This window comes from Engraulis encrasicolus, chromosome 18, assembly GCF_034702125.1.
Source record: "Engraulis encrasicolus isolate BLACKSEA-1 chromosome 18, IST_EnEncr_1.0, whole genome shotgun sequence".
NCBI lineage: Eukaryota > Metazoa > Chordata > Actinopteri > Clupeiformes > Engraulidae > Engraulis > Engraulis encrasicolus.
In genome coordinates this window covers 47,927,692-47,940,191 of record NC_085874.1, presented here as the reverse complement: position 1 = coordinate 47,940,191, position 12,500 = coordinate 47,927,692, and the positions used below count along the sequence as shown (strand labels likewise).

The 12,500-nt window shown below is 43.7% G+C and overlaps 1 protein-coding gene across 3 annotated transcripts in view; it reads right to left on the bottom strand.

The window, feature by feature from the left end:
- Positions 1-12,500, bottom strand: part of lpgat1 (lysophosphatidylglycerol acyltransferase 1) — a 105,557-nt gene that overhangs the window by 1,871 nt on the left and 91,186 nt on the right. For all 3 annotated transcript variants that reach the window (XM_063223767.1, XM_063223765.1, XM_063223766.1), the window contains exon 7: positions 2,216-2,322. In XM_063223767.1, the coding sequence (XP_063079837.1) occupies positions 2,216-2,322 (107 nt within the window). The remainder of the gene's footprint in view (positions 1-2,215; positions 2,323-12,500) is intronic.

Here is a 12,500-nt window from a genome sequence, read left to right as displayed (position 1 = left end):
GCCCTGACCAAAAGAGCACTGGTTAATTACTCCCCCCCCACCAACCTGGCGCTTCGGGAGTCGAACTGGCAACCTTTGGGCTACAAGTCTGACTTCCTAACAGCTGATTACCCCATGGCTGCCCATATAACCCGGGATATTAGAATTTAAAATGTGCCTCTTTGTTCTAGCCCATCCTGCACTGCATAAGGACAGGAGATGATGAATGCGCTGCGCTCCAAGGCCGTTTGAAGTCGCTGACAATGACAAAGGCGCCTTCACGACGGGAGCAGTTTACTGCCCACTCCAGAACTCCTCGTAGTCGTAGCAACCCCACTTAGAGACTCTAATTAGGGGAGCTGTTAAGAAACAATTGGCTAGCTATGAACACACACACAAACACACACACAAGCACACACACACACACAAACACACACAGACAAACACACACAGACAAACACACACAGACAAACACACACAGACAAACACACACACACACACACACACACACACACACACACAAGCACACACACACACACAAACACACACACACACACACATACACACACACACGTGTGTGCATGACAACCACGCGCAACACACACTCCATCTCTAGTCCATTAGCATTACAACCAGCCTGCCACTTGGTCACACACTCAACACAACCAAAAGAGACATGTATTCTAAAAACGTTTTTTGAAGGTGCACTGTGTAATATTTTTAGTAGTTTATTTCCAGAATTCATGCTGCCCATTCACAAATGAATATGTGTGTGATGTGTGTCTAACCCAGGGGTGCCCAACTTTTTTTTTAACCGAGATCTACTTTTGAAGTTGATGGTCTGCCGTGATCTTCCAAGTCAAATTTAAGGATGTCTGTATGAAAATTTAAGATCACCATTTATTAATCACCATTATTATGAACAAAACGTTTTTAGTAGGCTACTATGGCCGTATCGTTTCAGTGTGTTTTTAAAGTGTGTTGAATAGCCTATGTTTACAAAGCAATGCAGCACTGATAGTATGCAGAGATAATTTCAGTCATACACAAGTCATAAACAACTGAAACAATTTCAAAATTATAAATATTTGGTATACAAAAGGCATATGTAGGCACATAGGCCCTATTTCTAAAATATGATGAAGCATTATCATGCCTTCAGTGGTACAAATTAAAAAGCGCTCAGAAATTCACCATTTGTTATGGGTAAATAGTAGGCTAGTTAAGTTCACTTTACTATGAGAGAGAGAGAGAGAGAGAGAGAGAGAGAGAGAGAGAGAGAGAGAGAGAGAGAGAGAGAGAGAGAGAGAGAGAGAGAACTCATTGGATTGGTTAACACCCCTGTTAAGAGTGACTTCTTCTATGAAGGTTTTTTTTTCAGCTCTCTGGGACAGTAGCACAGCAAAGGCTTTCTATTGTGAGTTTGGCCAATCGATTTGTCCACAACTGGAGCAAGAAACAGCACAAATTGAAGTGAATTCCATACATGTCAGCAACTAACATTTCCCTTACACGCGGCACGCGATGTAAACGCAGTTAGCGATGATGCATGCGACTAGCGATTTGGACGAAGATTCTCGCACATTGACGCGCCATAACGCATCGTTGCGCACATGTTCTGTTACTCACCCGATGTTACATGTGTGCACACATGAATCAACTGCAATACCCGTACAGTCACTTCCTAATGCTTTCCCCTCATTCTCTGTTACCATGAGACTAATTATCTAACCAATACAGTACCAGCAGCTTGCTACATAGCCTACTTTTGAAAGACAGTATTTTCCCCGTCACATTACATGTCTCGAGATCGACTGGTAGTTCGCAATCGACTGGTTGGGCACCCCTGGTCTAACCCGTCTCGTACAAGTGTTTTTGTGTGTGTGTGTGTGTGAAACCTGTGTCGTAGAAGTGTGTGTGTGTGTGTGTGTCTGAGCTGTGTCGTAGAAGTGTGTGAGTGGTGTGTGTGTGAAACCTGTGTCGTAGAAGTGTGTGTGAGTGAGTGAGTGAGTGAGTGAGTGAGTGAGTGAGTGAGTGAGTGAGTGAGTGAGTGAGTGAGAGAGTGAGAGAGAGAGAGAGAGAGAGGCAGGAAGAGTGTGTGTGTGTGTGTGTATGTGTTTGTATGTGTGTGTGTGAAACCTGTGTCGTAGACGTGTGAGTGGTGTGTGTGTGTGTGTGTGTGTGTGTGTGTGTGTGTGTGTGTGTGTGTGTGTGTGTGTGTGTGTGTGTGTCTCACCTGTCTTGTAGAAGTGTGCCAGCAGCTCCTCCTTCTCTACAAAGCGCTGATACAGCCACTCAGTCAGGGCCTCCGTCTCCACCGGCACGTCTTTTATGGGGTAGGTCCTGAGAGAGAGAGAGAGAGAGAGAGAGAGAGAGAGAGAGAGAGAGAGAGAGAGACAGAGAGAAGAGAGAGAGAGAGAATTAGTGTGTTTTTGTATTTGTGTCTTTGTGTATGAACAAGTCCGACAGGCAGACAAAGATGCATCCATCTATGCGCTGTCGCCTTGTGGACAGAGGAGGGAATTACAATTGAAAGAAAGTGTTTCAGACGGACAGACCGACCGATCAATGGACGGACGGACATACCCTCTTATAGAGATGCTAGGACGCATCTAAAAAGCTGTATACTAAAGATGCACAGGATCCAAGATCCGGTTCCGGATCCGGCAGGATAATAGGGTTTTTCACAGGATCCGGATCCGGCAGGATCTTAAGCAGTGGATCTGGTATCCGGCAGTTACCTAAAAATCATAATCTGGTGCATCTCTAGCCCAGGTTTTTCAGTCAGTCCTTCACAACCCCAATTGCTGCATGGAGTGAAAGAACTTTGGAAGCGGCCAGTGCAGGCAGTGTGGCAGTAAGCCAATGAGTCTAAAAAATAGTTTGAGCCAACGTAATAAAAAGGGCCCACGTGTGCGAGTAGACTGTGTGTTTCAACCCTTTCGTAGGATCCAGTATCTGGTACCGGATCCGGCAGGATTTTAAGCAGTGGATCCGGTATCCGGCAGGATCCTAAAAATCAGGATCCGGTGCATCTCCAGTATTTACATCATGAAACAAAATGGACGACATGACATCAGACAGATCAACCGAACGAGAATGAGAACGCGGCGAGATGTTTCGTTGTTTCGTGTAATAGCAAGTGGTCGCCTTCAATATAAGCACAGGTGGAAATCCTGGCTGGTGTTCATACTAGTGTGGCCCTTGGAGGACTTTTATTTATTCATTTTATTTTTTTATTTTCTTTTTTTTAGGGGGCCTTTATTGACAGGATAGTATGAGATGCTGACAGGAAATGAATGGGTGAGAGAGATGGGGGAGGATTTGGAAATGACCCCGTCCGGACTCGAACCGGGGTCCCCATGGGCATGCAAGCCCAAATGTGGGGGGCTAAGTGCGCTGCGCCACAGCTCCCCCCAGCCCTTGGAGGACTTTATAAAAAACGTAAGTGGCCCTTCGAATGAAAGAGGTTCTTCACTCCTGCATGCTGCATTACAGTATGGGACCCTGGGCCGGAGCTCATATCCCGATCCTCCGCCATCTCTCTCTCCCACTGTCACCATCTAACACCACCCTGTCCATAGGCGTAAAAGCTCCTAAAATGAAATAATAATAATAATAATAATAAAAATACTGTACTACTACTGCACAATTAGGACGTCAAGGCACTGGTGATCTCAATGGGCTTGTATTCCTCAACTAGAAATGCTAGTTACACACCTACAGCTTAACACTTAGCCACCTGTTGTGCAAGACTGCTCACCCCACTGCTAGTACATCACACTACATACAGTGGCTGAGGCTCTAGCCAAACAGCCAGCCAGCCGGCCAGCTGGGGGCCAATGACAACACTGCAACATGAGACGTCCCACAGGAGAGAGAGAGAGAGAGAGAGAGAGAGAGAGAGAGAGAGAGAGAGAGAGAGAGAGAGAGAGAGAGAGAGAGAGAGAGAGAGAGAGAGAGAGAGAGAGAGAGAACACTGAGGCTTTCCAGGAAATCACAGCAGTTTGGCCTGACTGGTAACACCCACCCTACCCCAACACATCTCATCTCATCTCATCTCTACTGTACACCAGCTGTGTCCTCATGAGAAATACAGAATTTGTAATTAATGTACTGCAATGAGTATGCTTCTTAGATAATCCACAAAAAAACAAGCAAACAAAAAAAACTATTTAATCCATACAATAGTGCCATTAGCTGTGGTTGCACCACCCTGACGTGTGCTACTGTTGAAATTTTAATCATTGATGACCAATAAATACCTTAGGCACAGTCTGGAACTGTCAAATTGAACTCTGTTTAGGTGGAAGTGTGAGCTCTGAAAGCGAAAGAAAAACTGAAAGTGAAAGCCCACCTGGGAAATTCCAACTCCCATTGCCATTGTGACTGCACACTGCACACAACGAAATTGCACTGTGTGCCTCACCCGGGTTTGAGTTTAAAGTTAAGATTTGATTTCACCAAATTGACAACGTGCTCGTAATGATGGTAGTCTCTAGGAGAAACGAATCTTGTGAGAATTTGTTTAGTGTCTGAGAAAGGGAGCAAGCAACCAACCACACAAGCTAGTAGCTGCTACTCAAGCAGAGTGCAATAGGCCTCATACGATAGGCCTCTGCTACTACGGTAACAAGAAAGATAAAACTGGTCAGAAAAGGAGAGAAGAAGGCAGAGATAGAGGGAGAGGAGAAGAAATGGGAAGTTAGGGAGTGAGTACCTAGAGTGCGGATTGTGTCAATTGCCAACTCCCACCAGCAGATGTCCCTACTGAGCTGCGATAAGCTGCGTCTCAATCTTCCTTCCCTTCCATACTGCTGTGTGTGTGTGTACCTTTTAAGCATCCGTCCCTCCTCTTGCTCTTATTCTCATTCTCTCTCTCTCTCTCTCTCTCTCTCTCTCTCTCTCTCTCTCTCTCTCTCTCTCACACACTCTTTCTCTCCCCCTCTCTTTGTCTTTCTGTGCCATGGCAGTCACCTTCACATGTGCCAGAGGTGGCGGCCACTTCACAACGAGAGATGGCCCATATTTCACACACACACACAGACAAATGCATGCAAGCACACACACACACACGTACGCTCTCTCTTTCTCTCTCTCTCTCTCTATCTCTCTCTCTATCTCTCTCTCTCACACACACACACTTGCGACAAGCTAGGAAGACACCCATTCTAGGAAGATGCATGCTTTTTTTCAGCTTTTGCAGTGGTACACACATGCATGCATGCATAAATGTCAAAAAACACGAGAATTCCAGATGATGTTATGTGTGTGTGTCTCTCTCTCTCTCTGTGTCTCTCACTCTGTGTGTGTGTGTGTGTGTGTGTGTGTGTGTGTGTGTGTGTGTGTGTGTGTGTGTGTGTGTGTGTGTGTACGTGTGCGCCTCTGTGTGTGTGTGTGTGTGTGTGTGTCTCTCACTCTCTGTGTGTGTGTGTGTGTGTGTGTGTGTGTGTGTCTCTCACTCTGTGTGTGTGTGTCTCTCACTCTGTGTGTGTGTGTGTGTGTGTGTGTGTGTGTGTGTGTTATGCCACCCGGCCTGCAGGCGGTTGGAGTGAGGTGGCACGTGCCGGCATGATGGGTATGAAGATGCGAGGCAGAGGTATTCAGATGGCACAGCTTATGGGTCCTGAAGGGGGAGGGGGAGGGGGAGGGTGTGTGTGTGTGTGTGTGTGTGTGTGTGTGTGTGTGTGTGTGTGTGTGTGTCTGTGTGTGTGTGTGCGTGTGTGTGTGTGTGAGAGAGAGAGAGAGAGAGAGAGAGAGAGAGAGAGTGAGTGAGAGTTATGCGTGTGTGTGCACCTGTGCTTGTGTGTGTATGTGTGAGTGAGAGAGAGAGTGCTGTGTGTGTGCGCATGTGCTTGTGTGTGTGTACTGCATGTGAGAGAGAGAGAGAGAGAGAGAGAGGGGGAGAGAGAGAGAGAGTGTGAGTGAGTGAGAGAGAGAGTGTGAGTGTGAGTGTGAGTGTGAGTGAGAGTGAGAGTGAGAGTGAGAGTGACAGAGACAGAGTCAGAGTCAGAGACAGAGAGAGAGAGAGAGAGAGAGAGAGAGAGAGAGAGAGAGAGAGAGAGAGAGAAGGTCCATTGTCCCAGAGGTGACAAATCTGAGGCCAAAAATGGTTTTGATTTGTGCTTTCAGCAATCCAGTTAGAGGTCATAGCAGAGCAATTAGAGGTCATACAGAGCACGATAGAAAACAGAACAGGAGGGGGGAAGGAGAGAGAGAGAGAGAGGGGGACGGAGAGAGGGGGAGAAAGAAACAGAGAAAGAGAAAGAGATATGACCGATATAGACAGACACAGAAATAAAGGGAGATTTCCACAGCAGGAAGTGGTAGGTTGGATCAGGGTAGCCAGGCCGTGCCCTCCAAGTGACGCAACACTTTCAGCGTTGTCACTAGTCAGGTCAAGAGCAATGCAAGTACTTTCTGAGCTCCCGAAATATCGGGAACTCCTCCCACTTTGTCAGGAAGCAAACAACCATTAGCAAACCAAGGGAGGCGGGTCAACCATGTAGTTTGGGAAATGTTAATTGTTATGCTCTTGGTCAGACAAAGTTTTCCAAGAGATTTGAAAGTCGATGATAATCAGGCTAGGTTCAGGGTGCCATTGGCCACGTTCCTACTGGACAGCAGACTGTACCCCGACGCGTCGTGCCCCCACCCCAATGCAGTTCCACCATGACGTAAAGCCCGCTGCGGTTTGATTGCTTGGACCCTTAACCCCTATGTCACTGCCCACACTGAGACTTTGAAAATGGCACCTGCTAGCTCGGGGTATATTTTGATCATCATTCATTGTAGTAGAAATCCATTGCATTGGAATTCCATTTTTTACGTTTTTCTTTCTTTTTTTTGAATCTACAATTATAGGTGGGGGAGGTTACTATTGAGGCTTTTGTGTTAGAGAAAAAAAAAGCAAGCCAGCCAATGTCTTTAATCGTCGCTTCATGAAAAGAAGTTTAAAAAAGTATAGATTGTGCAGATTATGAGATAATAGTAGGCCTATTGGAATTCGTTGAACTTAAAGGGGCTCTATGTAGGATTAAAAGTTTAATTAATCACTGTCCCGAGTCAGCCGATGTTTTTGAGTCATTAGTAAGTGAATGATGACTCTCGCAACCACTTTCACGGTCCGATGTCAGAAAGTTGTTGGAAACACTTCTCATACAAAAAAAATCGCTTTACATACCGTATTCAGATTTGTATCAACGGCTGGCATTCCGTGATGAAAAACATTATCACAGCGAGTTTATTTTAACAGCATTTTTTCATGACTGTGTAGATTTTGAGACAGGCATGCTATGAGCACCGCGCAAACATCCTACATTGTGGCCCTTAAAACAGAATCAAACGGACAGACAAACTCAGAGACGAGTGGGGACAAGTGAAAATGTGCTAACGTGTAAACGTCTCAGCCAATTGAAAGTTGCCCAAGCTGCACACAGCGCTGTGAAGGTGCTTTATAGCAGTGGTTCTTAACCTTTTTTTCTTAGCGCACCCCCCTTACCTGTGCCGAAGACAAGCCGTGCACCCCAGCATAAACTTCTACATATGTATATGCACTAGAAAATGATAAATGAGTGATTAATTACAATGATTCTCGCTTTAGACATGAATCAGTACCTGAATGACTTTAAATGGTAACTAAAACTTGTTTAATTTGGACTTAATGTGGGCTACTTAATGTTTGCAAGTATAATTTTGGGCACAACCTCTACACAAACAAAATTCTGTGCACCCCCTGGAATCTCTGGCGCACCCCCAGGGGGTGCCCGGACCCCATGTTAAGAACCACTGCTTTATAGTGTTCTGCTATGAGTTTTCTTGGGCAGCCTCGTCCACCTTTTGTACAGCAAATCAGCTATTCTGCCATCCCTCTCTGCTTAATCATCTCTCCCTCCCTCTTTCTCTCCCTCACTCAGCACACTGGCTTGCACGCACTGACGAGACGCACACACACACACACACATTCCCACACACTGACTGACAGACAGACAGACACACACGCACACACACACACACCTGATACAGCGATTAACGTGGTCCGTAAACCTACACCTGTGTGGCCTCACACCAAGTGCTTGCCGTCCTCGGGCAGATCAGGTGACAACTGTGTGTGTGTGTGTGTGTGTGTGTGAGAGAGAGAGAGTTCCCGTGCGTGATGGCCACTGTTTCAACGCGCCATCCGTCACACACCTGCCTGCTGATTAGAATTAAGGTGTGTGTGTGTATGTGTGTGTGTGTGTGTGTGTGTGTGTGTGTGTGTGTGTGTGTGTGTGTGTGTGTGTGTGTGTGTGTGCATGCATGCGAGGTAGAGGGAGAATTAGGAACAGCCACCCGGAACCCATCACCAAATCTGATCCGCTGCTGAGTGACTAACATTACATCACATACTGTCTAACTTCTAACATTACATTACAGGCCTATTCCTGTAACTCTGGTGGCTCCGATCGCTTCACTCCTGGCCAATTCGCTTTGGACGCTTTATTTGCCGTCCCTCCATAGAGAAGTAATGACTTCTGTTGCACAGGTAGCGTAGGCTGCGGCTGGTCACTGAGGAGACGGCCAGAGAGAGAGCATTCAACTTGAGGTGTGAGTCACGTGGTGTGTCGTTATATTATATTATATGATATATGATATGATATATTATATTACACTTTCTTCACTGTGCTTTTGATCTAAAGCGACTTACAGATACTACAGGGTATTGGTTACAGTCCCTGGAGCAACGTGAGGTTAGGGCACTTCAGCCACGGAGGGAGGAAAGGTGGGCATTAACCCTTTAACGCATAACATGGGTCTAAATAGACCCGGCTGAGTTTAAAATTTCTATATCTTTGTAAGAATACAATTTTCTTACTCAGCACTCCATGAATTCCTCAATTGACTTGTTTTTGTCCCTTAGATGACTTAATTTATTTTTATGCATCATAACTTTTTGCGTGAAAACACTTTTTTGGTTACTACCCCTTTAACGCATAACATGGGTCTAAATAGACCCGCATTCATTTCCTATGTAATTTCATCACAAGCTTAATGTTTCTTAGCCATATTGAAAAAGGATTTTGATTATTTTACTAAAAGTCCAACTTTTTATCATTTATGGAGTATTAACTCCCAACATCAATACATATTGTAAATTCTTGATGGTTATTATTTGATATAGAAGTCATTTTATATAACTATATGATATTTAGACACATGGGTCTAAATAGACCCGCATTCATTTCCTATGTAATTTCATGACAAGCTTAATGTCTCTTAGCCATATTGAAAAAGGATTTTGATTCTTTTACTAAAAGTCCAACTTTTTATCATTTATGGAGTATTAACTCCCAACATAAATACTTATTTTAAATACTTGATGGTTATTCTTTGATATAGAAGTCATTTTATATAACTATATGATATTTAGACACATGGGTCTAAATAGACCCGCATTCATTTCCTATGTAATTTCATCACAAGCTTAATGTCTCTTAGCCATATTGAAAAAGGATTTTGATTGTTTAACTAAAAGTCCAACTTCTTATCATTTATGGAGTATTAACTCACAACATCAATACTTATTTTAAATACTTGGTGGTTATTCTTTGTTATAGAAGTCATTTTATATAACTATATGATATTTAGACACATGGGTCTAAATAGACACGCATTCATTTCCTATGTAATTTCATCACAAACTTAATGTATCTTAGCCATATTGAGAAAGGATTTAGATTCTTTTACTAAAAATTCAACTTTTTGTCATTTATGGAGTATTAACTCCCAACATTAATACTTAATTCAAATACTTTATGGTTATTCTTTGAAATAGACATCTTTTTATACAATTAGGCTATATGATATGTACACATATGGGTCAAAAATGATCCGCATTCATTTGTTATATAGACTGTGTGCAGAAGGCAAACATGTTTTTGACCATATTGTCTTTTTTATGCTTATTTTCCAACAGGAATCTATATGAACTTGAAAACCTATCGGATTTAAGCATTCCAGGCCATGCATATTTGTATAAAAATATGGGGCTGTCGTCGAAGGTGCCCAACACCTTATATCAGGTGTGCATAATTATTAGGCAACTTTGTTGTCTTCTTGGAAAATGGGCCACAAAATAGATCTAACAAACTCTGAAAAGTCAATTAACAATTTTGAAGTCTTCTAGAGGGATGTGGCTGTCGTGAAATTGGCAAGACGTTGGTCACTTTACCACAGAATTATGAAATGCATCATTACAAAGTCATCAGTCTCGTAAGAAATGTCACTGCCAAAAATTGAGAAGAATTTAAGGTGGAGCTACAAAAAAGTATTACCCTGCAGTCCTATAATATTACACAACAGAAACCTACACCGAGTGTCCAGAAGAACAGGGCATTGAGCACTCAGAGATATGGCCAAGGTAAGAAGGGATGACACTAGACAAGTTAATTAAGTCAAGACTGGGTCAAAAATACCTGGGGACAGAGTTTTCAAAGTTAGGCCTATTATGGACTTGGGAAAGTGACTCTTGACAGACAGGGTGGATGAGCCCATGGCTGGATCATTGAGAGGAAGACATTTGCATATTTTGAAGACCATGGTATTTATGCTGTACTTTGCTGGCATTTGAGTGGAACTCAGGAACTCATGTAAGTGTGCACATTGCTGATCTAGCCATAGACTCATCTACCTGGTCCATTAACAGTCACCTTCACTAGTTCATAAAACCATTGAAAAAACTGTCTAAAGACATTTCTTGACCCAGTCTTGACTTAAGTGTGTTGTTGAGTGGTCTTCAGGTTTCAGCCTGTTTTACCTTGGCCAAGTCTCTGAGTGCTGAATACAATGTTCTTGTGGACACTCAATGTAGGTTTCAGTTCTGGAATATAACAGCACTGCAGGTAATAGTTTTGTGGTAGTTTCATCTTCAATTCTTCTAAATCTGGCAGTGACTTTGTGAGCTCATGTCATGTGACACTGATGGCTTTGTAGCATTGCTTTAGACGGATGTGACCAATATTTCAAGACAGCCACACCCCTCTGGAAGACATCAAAATTGTTTATAGTATTTGTGGAGTTTGTTAGATGTCTTATGTGGCATATTTTCCCATAGGAAAGCAAAGTTGCCTAATAATTATGCATATAATATGCATATATGCAAATAGGCTATTGGGCTCCTCCGATCACACCGTATCTATATTACTGACATGGAATGCTTAATAGGTCCGCAGTTTATTTGTTCCTTACTGGAATCCTTTTAAATATATTTTAGTTCCTTACGTGAAACACTTCAGACTTAGGCTATGTCTGCAATAATGGGAACTTATTTATGTGTATATTTATATAAGATACATAAATAACACCCATTTTGTGCATTAAAAACAACCTACATTACAACTTTTAATCCATTAGCTATTAAAATACATTAATTGTGGAAGTTATTATAGTGAAAGATTTAGACTTCCATTAGAAATGAATGCGGGCCGTTTTCGATCCAGGTCTAGAAATTAGTGATTTAATTCCAAATTCATGTTTATTTAAAAAATACTTTTTTGAATTAAGGACCACCTATGTAATTACTTTTAGAAGAATTATGGGATAAAATGTATTGGTTTTAGAAGTTGTGTGAGAGAATACATGATTAATGCTCAGAAATACATTGGAAATGAATGCGGGTCTATTTAGACCCATGTTATGCGTTAGTGTGAGTCCAATGGCTTATGCATTAAAGGGTTAAACCTGCAACCCTGTGATCTACAGTTCAACACCCTAACCACACCACGGCTGCCCCATATATATCGCACCCATGCACGCACGCACGCACGCACGCACGCAGCACTTAGCCAAAGCCACTCACGCCGGCCGTTTAGACATACTAAACTTTCCACTCTCCACCACCCGCTCACCGCAAGGCGCAACGCAGCACACACACACACACACACACACACACAACTACATTATGTGGGCTTGCAAAGGAGCTATGGTAAGCAAGTACCACACGGGACAGACACGCTTCTCTTCCTCCTCCTTCTCCCCTTCCTCCTCTTCTTCCTCCTTCTCTTCCTCCTCCTTCTCTTCCTCCTCCTCTTCTTCTTCCTCGTCGTCGTCTTCCTCCTCCTCCTCCTCTTCTTCTTCCTCCTCCTCCTCTTCTTCTTCCTCCTCCTCTTCTTCCTCCTCCTCCTCCTCTTCTTCTTCTTCCTCCTCCTCTTCTTCTTCCTCGTCGTCGTCTTCTTCCTCCTTCTCTTTCTCCTCCTCCTCCTTCTCTTCCTCCTCCTCCTCCTCTTCTTCTTCCTCCTCCTTCTCCCCGCCCTCTTCCTCCTCCTCCTCTTCTTCCTCCTCCTCCTCCTCTTCTTCCTCCTCCTCTTCATTCATCCTCCTCCTCTTCTCCATATCTCTCCTCCTCCTCCTCCTCCTCTTCTTCTTCTTCCTCTTCCTCCTCCTCTTCTTCCTCCTCCTCCTCTTCTTCCTCCTCCTCCTCCTCTTCTTCCTCCTCCTCCTCTTCCTCCTCCTCCTCCCCGCTAGCTGAAATATTGATGAGGTCT